The following is a 13,070-nucleotide window of genomic DNA, read 5'->3' as shown; positions in this document are numbered from 1 at the left end:
TTAAAAAAACCACACATGGAAAAATTCCCTACAAAGTATCATGTGGAAGTTGTATGAATCCTGCATTGAATGCAGTGTCTCATAAAAAGCAAGTTATATCACATGATGACTTGACTCTGTTCAACTGGGATTCTGCCAGCCCACAAAGAAACCACAATCCAGACTTTTCTCTTAATTCCTGGTACTTTGAGGTCTACGAGAAACCAAATCAGGTGAATAGTGTCCTTGAAAATACTCTCTTTAGTCCAATCTCTGGCAGTATACTTCAATTTCAGCCATTCTGGAAGTGCCTTAAGCTCCATCTGCAAATTCACTTGGCTTCAATTTCAGCAATGCATTATAGACCAGATGGATTTAGGAAACTCCACTGATTGGATTGATCAAATTAAAGGAAGGACAAGAGAGAAATAAAGGAAAAATATTTTTCCTCTTCTTCCTAAAATATATAAAGAAATAGAAATAATTTATTTGAAACAGTTTCCCAGGTGTTTTCCCCAGGTGTTTCTCTATGTACTTAGGTTGCAAACCACAGTTTTATGAATGCAGCCTGGCAGCAGTCAGGGATGCAGCCATGGACATGCAGGACAGCTGCTCACTGTCCAAACTGTGTGCTGCTCTATTAGTATTATCCTGAGGCCTGCAAAAATAACAGACATAAAACCCCTTACAGAATATGGGCACCAGAACTACTGAAAATGCAAACAGGCATAAATTCATCTTTGTGGTACAAACCACTAAGACTCTCCTGATGCCAGAGCACAGATGCTTTGGACACAGTTTTGATGTCCTAATGCAAGCTGTTAAAATCACAGAATCACAGAATGGCTTGGGTTGGATGGGACTGAAAGATCACCTAATTCCAACACCAGGCATGTCTGGGGCACACCTAATGTTAAGCAAGGAGAGGATCTATCCCCATAATCTTGTTCCTGTGGCAAAGTCTATTTTCCACACTCCTCAGCACTGGCATAATGAGCACACCCCTACACATTTAGCTCCCTTTTTATATGGCCAACCTTGTTTGTATGAGCTCACACTCTACAGTTCGGTCAGCTCAGGTCCACACATGAGTTATGGCAGAGCAGACTGACAGACAATAGGATTCATCCCAGAATTTTGGCTGGTGGGGCACCTACAACTCCCTTCCAGGAGGAGCTGCAAAAACCTGTGCCATCAGTGATATGGATATCTCCTGCATGAACAAAGCTCATCTTCACAGTATCTGCAGTTAGTCCAAAGGATCTATTTGTCAACTTTGAGCAGGCATACTGAACAGTATTTTTTGGTAGAGGCTAAGTGCTCTGCCCTGGTGATGACTGTGGTCCTGGTTTTTCTCAAGGATGAACAGTGTGAAAAGGCTTTTTTTTCACACAACAGAAGACAGCTGCATTTATTCTTTCACCAATAGAGAAGCAAAAGCAGACATTAAAACTGCAGCCCGGCTGATGTTAAATGTGTCACACAGACATGCAGAATAAAAACATATTTTCTGCCAGTAAGTATTTAGCACTAATCACTGGATGCCATTACTTTAAAATCCCAGCTCTGAAATCAAAAGTTGTGCTTTTCGTTCACATAAAAATAAATGTGTGCTTCATTTGAATTTTTAAATGCATTATATATTCCCACATTAGCTTTTCAGATAAGTAAAACAAGTAAATCATATGATGTCTTTGCATATTAACCCCTGCCACCATTTACATAAGTCCTCTGAGACTAGACCCCTCTGTAGGACCCTCTCCACATACACACCAATTGCTTACAGCACTGCATTTCACCATCTGTTTTAAAACAAAAGTGAATTTGAGAAGCTAAAGACTAACTCCAAGGCTGAAGTAAGCAATGGTGCTGTTGTGACACGTTTTTTAAGAACAAGATGAATGCTTGTTGTCAAAAAAAGGCATTGGGTGGTCATGTTCCCATGAAACCACTCATTGCACAAGCACAAATGGGTGTCAGCAGTGCAAGATACCCGAATTCAGTCCCCAGAAACTCTACTTTTAAGTAAACATGCCACCTAGTGTTTAATTGTGACAATTTCAGTCATAAATCATCTTGATTGATTCCTCCCAAGCTGTTCCCTGCAAGTCTAGGTTGTATAGAGTCTAGGCAGATTTATCTAGAAATGCTTTCTCCAGATTTGCCCCCTCCCTCCCCCATAAAAAGCCCTCTCTCAACTTCTGTTTTGCTCCTGATAAACTCTGCCAAGCTACAGCCCTAGCCCATCCTTTTTTGAGGAGCCCACAGCTCAGACTGCCATGAGCAATGCAGAAGGCACTGAAAAGGGACCTCAGAGGGTCATCTCTGCTGTCAAGGTCCCAGACAAGCCTGACAGACTTCAGAAAAGCTCCCTGGTACCACCTGCCAAATGGCACCTGGCACAGGCTTCCCACATCTCCCTGCCTAAAGGTACTGGGCAGAATTATTCACCTGGGAAGGTGAAGCACTATTTCTAGCTTACAGCTTGCCAAAAGTGGATGAGTCACCAAAGCTATAGGTACTGGTTTGATAGATGGAACCAGCAGAAAATCAGGAAAAGATGTTTCAAAGTATAACAACTTCAAAAGCAGAAGACACTTTCTCTTGAAGACATGGCAATCTCCTCCTTTGTTACTTCCAGCTCCTGCTCAATAGTGACACACCTGTCTTAAATGCAAACAGCCCTTCCCAAAGAAGAGCTACTGCCCATATGTGGCTTGGCTCCTTTATATGCACTTAAAAATCACCAAATTCTCCTCTTAAAAATCCTCATGAGATTCTCTTGATGCTTCTGTCATGGATGGTCATTATGTTCCTAGGGATTAAATTCCTGTACTGAGTGACATCATAGAACAAACTGTCCTGAGTTTTTGGTAATGTCTTGTTTGCACTTTTTCCAGATCAATAAAAATCTCAAATCAAACTCTTGTTCCTGCAGTACTTCATCAGCCACTTTCCCCCAGCTCATCAAGTTGCTGTCTATCTCTATTCTTTGCTTGAAATTCCTCTACCTATTTTTGGTCCATGTAACCATGTTCACGAGCCAACCAAATTTGAATTAATGTCAAGAGTGCAGTTTCATGAGAGATTGTACTACTTTACTAAAAATCCAATTATTCTGCATCTGCTGCATTCTTTTCACTCGGTACTTTTGTAAATCTATCAAAAAGGCAATCAAGTCTAACTGGCAGCATTCCTTCTTTATAACCATGCTGATGACTGTGTGCAGTCCCACTGGTCTCCAGGGCTGGGAATGCATTAAAAGGAAGAGCCCACTATTACCACTTGTACTTGTCACTCCACAGCATCCTCTTCTCCAAATATGAGCAGTTTTTATAACTGGTTCCTGAACTTTGGAGTCCAACCTCAGCTGAGAACAGTCAACAACATGTGCCTCACTGTGGCCACTCCCAGCTGTCCTCCTGCCCAGGCTGCTGCCTTCCCCTGCCTGGCAGAGCCTCAAGCTCTGTTAACTGAGACTGTGCCCAACTTTCTGCTGCTGACCCAGCCTAAAGGTGACCAGGGGGATACCTGCACCTGGATTCCCGGCATCCCAGCTGCAGGATGTGGATGCAGGCCATTCACCTGTCTCTCTGTGGTTAGAGACCAGATGAAAAAGCCTTGGACAACAGGATTGTGGCTGCAGTTAGTGCCTCACTAGTGCAGTGGCAATTCTGAACTGAAGGCTGAATGCCCCCTCGTCCCAGGGGGAGGAATCAAATAACTGGTCCTTAGCTACTTCAGTACATTGTCTTCATCTAGCCAAGATGAACCAGAGCCTAGATAATATATTTTCAGACACAGAAAACCACAGTGAAATAGGACTAGAGGGTGAGATGTGAGATGTTTTCCTCCTGCCTGCCTCAGGTACCCATGCTATCTGTGCCATTTCTGCCAGATGTTTTCTAATATGTTTCTATGCCTTCTGATGAGGGAGATTTTGTTACCCCCTCAGGCAGTCTAGCCCAGCATTTCATTATTCTTTCTTTTCTCCCTTAATAGCTAACCTGCAATGGTTATCACTGTATTTCAGTCCTATCATTTCTTGTCATGTTCAGCATGAACACAGAGGACAGGTTATTTTTTTCCTTATAATTAGCCAAGCCTATGTATGACCTAGACATGCACATCACTTAAAATACTTATTTTCTAATCAAAATATAAAGGAAAAATACTACTCACAACTGAAATACTCTCTTTTTAACACTAATTCTGAGTCCTCCACTACCAGAAATTAATCTTTCTTATATTTAGAAAGTCAAACACTTGTCTTCCAATATCAAAACATGGCAGTTTAAAGGTGCCTGTAAAATTTTAGTGCCTATTCCTACAAGATAATTAAGTATAGATTTTACTTAAAAAATGCCTTTTCATTTTCCAGTGACTAGACAAATGAGATGTTTATGCTGAAGGCTCCATCCCAATCCCTATGGAAGTTTGTTTATATGAATTGAATGCCATCAAACTGTGTAAAGAGTATAAAAGCCAAGATAATATACCCTCATATAAGCTTTTCTTTTTAGTACATCAAACTAAGCATGGCTTTTATGCAATAAACATTTAGGTTCAGTAGAATTATTATTAAGATGATAAGAGGAACATACCCAAGAGAAAAGGATTAATTTATGAATTGGGTAGAGCCTACCTGCAGATAGACAGTACTGTACTTGAAGAGACAAGTGGCATTTGCCTTAGGAGTCCTATAAGCACTTCTGGTGTATGGAATAAATTTTAGTACTAAACTGAAATTCTTATCTGAGAAAATGTCAACCTAGTTGTGACGTACACATTATTTCCATTTGGCTGTCTTTCTAAAACACTAGATTGGAAAACACTGTGGTGGACACAAACTAGATATTTACCTTTGCTCCATATGCTTAGCAATGCCCTGAATTGCTCCAGGACTCAGTGAAATCCTTGGGGGTCTTCCCCTTAATTCAGCAGAATATGGATCAGATTATACCCATTGCATCATGTCATTGGTATAAATCAGTATTGTCTCCAACTTACAAGCTCTCCTCAGGCATAATCATATCACTTATTCTGCTTGAGGCTAGAGTCATGAATTCTAAGCTGACAGTAATAACATAAACCAGGAACCTGGAGAGATGTTGACAGTTCAGGGAAGCAATGTAAGCAGATACTTTGCTATGGAACCCCTCTTTCTCTTGATTCCCTCAATTTCCACCACTGTTATAACTGATAAGAATAATTCCTTTAAAAAAACCTTCTTTAATCAGGCTAAATAGTTGGGAGTGCCACAGTCAACTACAAAACACTGTCCATTTTCCTAAACATAGACAGCCAGAGGGAAGGAATTGAAACAGACACTTTCCACAATTTTACTTTGGCAGCTTTCTTATTTTTTTATTTTTTATATAGTGTCTATTTTATATTTATGATGCACTAAATAAACAAAAAGTTGAAGAGACACAGCTGGAAAATACAAAAGAATGCAAACACTGAAGGGCAAAAGAAAATTATCAGCTGAATATATTTTTGGTATGATGCCGTTTGTCATTTGAAATAAAAAATTATTAAAATATACATGCTGGTAAACCTACTGTATTGATATAAACTCCTCCTTGCTGTGCTATAATACCAACGAGGATTCTGGATGGAATCACTCCTGAATTGCTAACAGTTATTTAAAGAGAGTCAGCTATGTAGCTAAGTACTCATGTCAAGGCACGCTACAATTAAGCAGGTACGTGTGGTAACCTGTGTGTAGAATGCTACTCTTGCAGGACAAGCCTGAGTGACTGATGAAAGGAATTCATTACTCCCAAAGTCATTTTGATGTATTAGTTTGTTGCTTCTAGCAGCAAAAATGCCACACACCTTTTATCACTGCATGTATTACTTAACCCTGCAGATAAAGGCCACCTTTGTGTACAGGATTTATGTTGCTTTTTATCAGTGTGGTGTCTGAGCATCTTCTGGGAAAAATCAGTACAGCCAGGGAGAAGTCCCTTGTGAATTCTGTGGCCATGCATACAGGAGTGTGACTGTAACCACTAATAAAAGACAATGGGGTTGTTAACATCCATGTAGAAATGAGCATTTAAATTTTTTCTGACCAAGCATGCTTCAAAATAAGGGAGTTGAAGGCAATGTAAAATACACTACATCAAATTATCAGTGACTTTCCAGCCCAGAGCCTGCAGGAACAGATGCTTCTGCTCACCACCTTCTTAACCCCAGGATCTGCTGCTGGGGCAGCACAGAACCCTGCAGCCCTCCTGTGGAAGGAAGTGCTCAACATCTGGATAGACATCCCAGCAGAGAATTAAACACTGTCTAGCAACCTGTAATAGGATCATTAGAGGTTTAGAGGAGCTGCAGAATGGGAAGAATAATGAATAAATGAAAGACTGAAAAGATTTCTTTATTGTTGGCTAATAGCAGTACCTGTAGAAAATTCAATGAAGAGACAAAAATGGAGTTGTAAGATGAGGCTAAAAAGCCTTGAGCAAGGGATGTGGTGTGAATAACAATTGAAAAGTGTCAAATACCTACAAAAATGGAACCAAATCATAGGTTGTCTTAAAATTGACTGCCTCTTGTACAATTTTGATGTAAGAAAAAGAGCAGTGCCCTTAAAAATTTAGTTCCATAACCAGATTACATCTCCAGTTAAGAGATGCTAGAAAATAGTTCTTCCTGGAAGTCTTGCATTTTCCTCTATGGGAAACTATGTGTGAGCAGCATGACTAATGAGAACAGTAATATCAACTTCTAGCAAAGTTATTCTTCCTTTTCTGTCACCTTTGCCTTAATAGGAATAGTCCTCTTATCTATTACTTGTGTGGTATTTTCTGCCACGGAAATCTACAGCCTCCCAGACTTCATAATATGCTAATCATTTCAGCTCTTTAGTTCTAGCTGCAATATTAACTGTAGGCTCAGTCATTTGCACTTCAATGTCTAGTGATGAGTTCCACCAAAACTGATACAGAGAGGTTGCCATGTCAAGCAGCAACAGAGTTTTCTGCACTGTCCTGCTGTTAAGTGGGAACAGCTCGCTCTTGGTTTAGCTCAAACTCTGCTCTGTTCTGTACAGACCATCACTGCTAAATGCCTCATGCTGCTTCTGGCATGCACTTGCAGCCAGAGAGAGAACAAGCAGTGCAGCCCAGGCTCCAAGCAAACTCATATTTCATGTACAACCGGTGTGTTTGAACTGACTGAGCCAGATCTGACCAGGAGAGAAGTTGATGGGAGCTTTGCCAGGACCCAAGTAAGCAGAGACCTGGCACTGGAAAAAGCCTTCCTTAATCTTTACTGCACTTACAACATTTTGTCCTCTTTCAGATAGATTAAGATCAGTCTTTTTGCAAACACTTTAAGCTCGAATGCTGCCAAGGGTTTTCTTTAACTCCAGCCTGCTCTTCTCATCAGAGTAGCACAGCAAAGAAAAATAAGTTGTGGGGCACAGCCTTTGTCTGACACAGGGCACTGTGTCACAGCATCCAGGTCTCACCCAGGCATGGGGTGGTTGCAGTAGTGCACATGGCAGGTTACAGGAATGGGATTCAAAGTGCAAGAGCAGGGAATCAGGATGGCTTTTCCATCACTAACTGGGACAGCTTTTACCTGATCAGAGCATTCATGAAACTACAGCTTGTATTTACTTCCCACATTTCAATTCTTCAAATATATTTTCCAAATTACACTTGCTGAGGTGGGATTAGAAAGCGGTATTATTTTCTCCCTGTCTGTGGCACAAAGACTGCTGACTCAGTAAGGGCAGCATTTGCAGGAAAATGCAATAGCAATAAATGTTTCAGAACTACATATTTTACTGGCAGATTACTGCAATTTTTTTCACCCCTATATGTGAAGATTAATTGCTTATAGCAGGTTACACTTCTCCTACATTCACCATTAACTTGAACTACTGGTAATTAATTACAGGCTGCACCAGTACCAGGTACTTATCTGCCCTACATTCTCTGGTATGTGTTCATTTGCCCCAAGTACAGCATTCCATGGGCAGAGCAAACATAAAGCTGGTGATCACAACTTTCCTAAGCTTAAATTGCAACTCTAAACAGACAACATGTGATCATCAAATTTTCTTGACACAAAAAACTATCCAAAATCCTTGTTGAACCTGGATCCTGTTAAAACGACAGTTGCCTACCCTGCTAAGAAAGAATCTGCAGCATGCTGTTCCCGCACAACACTTCATTCCTAAAAATCATTGCGGTTCCTTTCAGATTAAAGATCTGTTAAACTATTCATGCTAAAATTTGGGAATTTGTGTCTACAAATCAAGCACCTCTTCAAAATCAGACAGGAATAACTTTTGGATGAAGCACTAGCATTAAGTATCTTAGAGCATAAATATTTTCTTAGGCCCGATATAAAAAAATGTTGGATAAAAAAAGCACGAACAACAACAGCTTCATCCAGCCCAATTATCACATCCCCTTCTGGAATGGGCATGACTCCACTAATTACAACCTCAAAGAAATGATCATTATGGGAAGAGACAAGTACCCCAGGCAGTACCAAGGCGTCTCATCCGAGTGCTGGCTCCTCCTGCCAGCCTGTGCCTTGGTGGCCCCCCTCTGCCGCCCCAGCCCGCGGAAGCAGTGGCACCGGAGTGACACTGAATAAGCCCCGCTGTCATCCCGGGAGGTGACAGAATGGACAGACTCCCCGGACGGTGTTAACAAACCCACCGAGGGGATGAATGCCTTCAGCTGCACTTTCACACTCTGGAATTAGTTTCAGTATGAAACAAAATCTTGCCTGTAAAGAGCCTAATTTCTTAGAAGAGAGTGCTGGTGCTTAACCTTGGAGCACTGAATTCCCATCCTCCTCTTGAGAAATAATGGAAGTTTCTGTCAAGTGTGTATGGCTTCCCCCCGCCCTAATTTCTGGATCATTCAAAATACTCTAGGCAGCATTTTCAAATAAAACAGCCCAATAATCTTTATTTTTAATATTTTGCCTGTTCAGCTGGCCAGAGGAAAAAAACATGAATGATTTTTCACACAATCAGCAAAGAATTTACTTTGCCGAAAAACGTCACACTGAATATTCATTATCTTATTTCTAGGGTTCTGAAATTTACTGGAGTTACTGAAGTGGTTGTGATTTGTGGGCAAATCATGGACTTTGTTTAAAATGCTGTACAAGACATATCAGCCTCAAGCAAAACGTCTGATAGAACTCTCACTGAACTACCCCTTTCCCATAATATTCTTCTATTTTAGAGGACTTCTAAAGATTATTTAAAAACAAACACGAAATTCTTTTTATCCTGTCTTACCCCATTTGTCAGTACTGACAACAGCTTGATAATTCACAAGTTTATTCCAAAGCCCAGTCCATACTATATCTGAGGCTACTATGAGTAAGAAAATGGAAGATGACTGATGAGTCTCTGCGATCAAACCTCTCGTGACTTCCCCAGGAGCATTTGAATCAAAAGCAGCCATGGTAGGCTTCATCACAAAGACTTTTGTGAGCTTTTTTTTTTTTTTTAAGTTGATAATACTTTAGTTGATGCAATCCTTTTTTTCACACAGATTTTCATGAGATGATGGAAAACTACCAGTACTGGTAGAGAAGCCCACTGGGAGTCCCAATCATCAATATCAAGGCTTCAGCTGCTACACCAGGTCTTCAGCCTGAGCAGATCCCCTTGTCTATTTAGCCCCACTCCTCTTATAGCTGTGATTGCTCCTTCTCCTCCTGGCAAGTAAAATATGTTAGAAACAGCTGCTATTCCTCCTTCTGCTTTTCCCCTCTGTGGGAGGAAGGCAGAGAGGGTTGCCAACAGTGTAGTTGCTTAGCTGAAGCCAGCTATTTTTACATGACAGCACAGCCACAGAGCCCAGCCTTGCAGGCTGCTCCTGCCTGCAGGTACAGAAATCTAGATGAGCACAAGTCCTTGTAGGCCAAGGACCTGCCTTTCACATTAGAACTACCTCAGAGACAAATAATCCTCTTAACACTTAAATTTCACTCAGCAGCAATACAAAAGAGGACCTAACACAATCATTAATGAGGTCCACAGGTGTCTTTTTGCTATTGCCAGTGCATTACATCAAATCCAAACATTTATAAGCACAGGTACTTGGAACTAAGGATGCAGCACTTCTCTCACATCAAGCCAATAGAATAGTTTTTTGAGCTGTTATCAGGGAAGGGTCTTGTGCTGCATTTCTATTCCTATGAAGTGGATCAGGTAGCAGATGTGGCAGAAAATTCACTTATTTTTTCTCCTGGCTGAGTCAGTTTTAATCTGGAGTTGTTTGCTAGTGTTGCTGCACAAAACCACACGTCAGTAAAAAGGTCGTGGTGAAGGAGAGAGACCAGGGGTCCCTTCAGCAATGGTTTGCCTTCTGTTGGTCTAAAAGGGTTTTTGCAATGCCTACTTACAGCTGCCCAACCTGAAGGATGGCATCCAACCGCAAGCACAACAGAAAACATAATCTGTTATGGAATATTTGGTACTAGAGCAAACCCCCCTGAAGCCTTTGAGAGCACTTTGAGAATAAGAGAAGTCTTGCTCCTAAACGGCAAAAACTGTAAGTAAAACTAAACACAATTTTGAAACTCTATTTTTCCTTGTACAGATCAAATTCTTCTGATTTCCTAGAGAATGTAGCATGGTTTTCAATTTCCATGATGGCTTCATTACACTACATGCATGCAATAATATTTACAATCATCCCAGTAATGACCCAGTTCCAGAACACCCTCTGGACCATTCCCTTATTTACACAGAAACACCTACACCAAAAAACATGTCACAGTGGACTGTGTCTACTTATTGTACCTCAAATAAAGTAAACCTTTCCTTTTTTCGCCTGCTACAGCATTCCAAATCACCCAATGTCCAATCAAAAGAATCAACTGAACGAGCACTGGATGTCTCAATGGCATCTACTCCTCTTGGGTATTACAACACCATTCAATTGAACCAAAAACTACCATCACCAGTGGATTTATTTTGAAATAGAACATGAATGGAGGACCTGTTGTTGTGCTCTTCTCCAAAGGCCTTCCCTGCATCAGTATGCCTTCCCTAAAAAATGTCATTGTCAATGGAATTGATTTGTTATAGAGGATGTATAGGTTTACATGTCAGGTCAGTTACTCAAGTAACTATTATTACTGAGAAATCCAAACCAGTAAATAATCAGCCAATGCAGATATGTGAACCCAACAGATAATCCTGCTAGAAATGTCCTAGAGACACAAGGATACATATAAAAAAGCTGATCTCTTTCATACTCGCCATGACTATATGAGAGGAAATTCACTCTCTGCTTTCCAAATAAAAACTGGCTCTAGTTCTAGCTGGCCAGAACACTGAACACTAAAATCAACAGTCACTCTGCAGAAGTATGCTTAACAAATGTCAGCAAGTCAATTCAGCTCAAGGACCAGACTCAAAAACAAAGTTTTGTTTGACAGCTCTTGCTGCCATACCACCTGGGAAATGAAAATACCCACATGTCACTGCTCACAAGGCTGTTTCTCGTATGTAAAATAATTTCTAATTTTACATCTTTAGATGGCTGCTAACTGCACAAAATTCTCAGTTATCATCATGCAAGTCCTAGTCCACACAATGCTTTAGGATACGAGCGCATGAGAGGAGATCAAGCAAAGCCCACTTCAAATGAGAAGAGCGAGAAGAAATGGAGGCAAACAGACAACATCCCAACTTCAGATCCGTGAGAAAGAAAGAAAACACACAGTATCCAATTTGAGACCCATCCACCAAAGGCTTGTCAGAGAAAAGGAGCTTTGAACCACGTACAGAAAGACACAAACTTGAGCTGTGGTGAAGGGTCGGTGGGAACCGGATTCATAACCCTGCTGTGGAAAATGCTTGAGTATGTACATGGACAAATATAACCTGTGAACAACTGAGATGCAGCTCCTAAGGTAAATGGCATATACCCATATATTTACATGGTGAAAATATTTACATTTGGTACTTATCAGAAAGTTTTTATCATAAGCTCCAGTCAAATACTATTTGGGACCCAAGGTCATATTAGCTTTGCAGTGGGATTGCAATACTTATTTAAGTACAGGAAAAAATAAACAGGTCCTCTGACAAAAAATTTTCTTCTCAGGTTTGATAGAAAGACTGGTATTATTTACAAAAATTTTAAACTGAATACTTACCTTTTCAACTGGAGTATTTTCTTCACTCGTAACACTTGCTTTTCTTGATTCATTTTTTGTTCTGCTCAGCCTCCGGGACACTTTTTCTCTAAGCAAAGTGGCATATCCAATGTGCTCATATATGGGGTTTGTTGTCATTTTGGAAATATACTCAGAAGCCTTTGTTTCTATGTACAATGTTATCAAGCCATCTGTAACCAGATCATGGATTGATTCAAATCTCTTCTCCCCAACGAAGTGCTTCCCATCGTAGAACAACCTGTAGTTTAAGGTCTGATTACCAAATCTGCAAACACCAGAAAAAAACAGAGGGAGAGAAGAAAGAGAGAATTCAGACTGTGCTGAAGGCTCTTCCATCATAAAGAGGTGCATACATCATTGAGGTGCAGAAAGCAGGTGCTTCCCATCGTAGAACAACCTGTAGTTTAAGGTCTGATTACCAAATCTGCAAACACCAGAAAAAAACAGAGGGAGAGAAGAAAGAGAGAATTCAGACTGTGCTGAAGGCTCTTCCATCATAAAGAGGTGCATACATCATTGAGGTGCAGAAAGCAGGTGCTTAACCACATATGGGCATATTTACAGTAAACAAAGAGATGGACATCTACCAAGTAATCAAAATCCTAAGGGTCTGAATCAGGCTCAAGACCTGATTCAATCAGACCAAGCTCCTAATTCAGGGCCCTATTAAATATCCCAAGTTATGTGGGAAAACTCTGGCCCTACTTACAGCAGGTGGAACCTATTGGGATTTTTAAAGTGTTTTAATAATCCAAGTGCTGTAGTAGCACATTCAGTTTGTGACACTGAGGTTGGAATCCCATCATTGATTAAAGCATTCAAAGATACACTATTGTGTTAAATGTTCCTTACTTTGCATCAAAACTGCATGTCTGCAAATTTTGTTGGGACTTCAAATCACATGGTTT

At 40.6% G+C, this 13,070-nt stretch overlaps 1 protein-coding gene across 1 annotated transcript in view; it reads right to left on the bottom strand.

The window, feature by feature from the left end:
• Nucleotides 1–13,070, bottom strand: part of CHN2 (chimerin 2) — a 158,591-nt gene that overhangs the window by 52,411 nt on the left and 93,110 nt on the right. The window contains exon 6 of the mRNA XM_059845623.1: nucleotides 12,142–12,427. Coding sequence (XP_059701606.1) covers nucleotides 12,142–12,427 — 286 coding nt within the window. The remainder of the gene's footprint in view (nucleotides 1–12,141; nucleotides 12,428–13,070) is intronic.

The sequence above is a fragment of the Haemorhous mexicanus genome, chromosome 1 (genome assembly GCF_027477595.1).
Source record: "Haemorhous mexicanus isolate bHaeMex1 chromosome 1, bHaeMex1.pri, whole genome shotgun sequence".
NCBI classification, from domain to species: domain Eukaryota; kingdom Metazoa; phylum Chordata; class Aves; order Passeriformes; family Fringillidae; genus Haemorhous; species Haemorhous mexicanus.
Note: the sequence above shows the minus strand (reverse complement) of the source record. Positions and strands in the feature narration are given on the sequence as shown.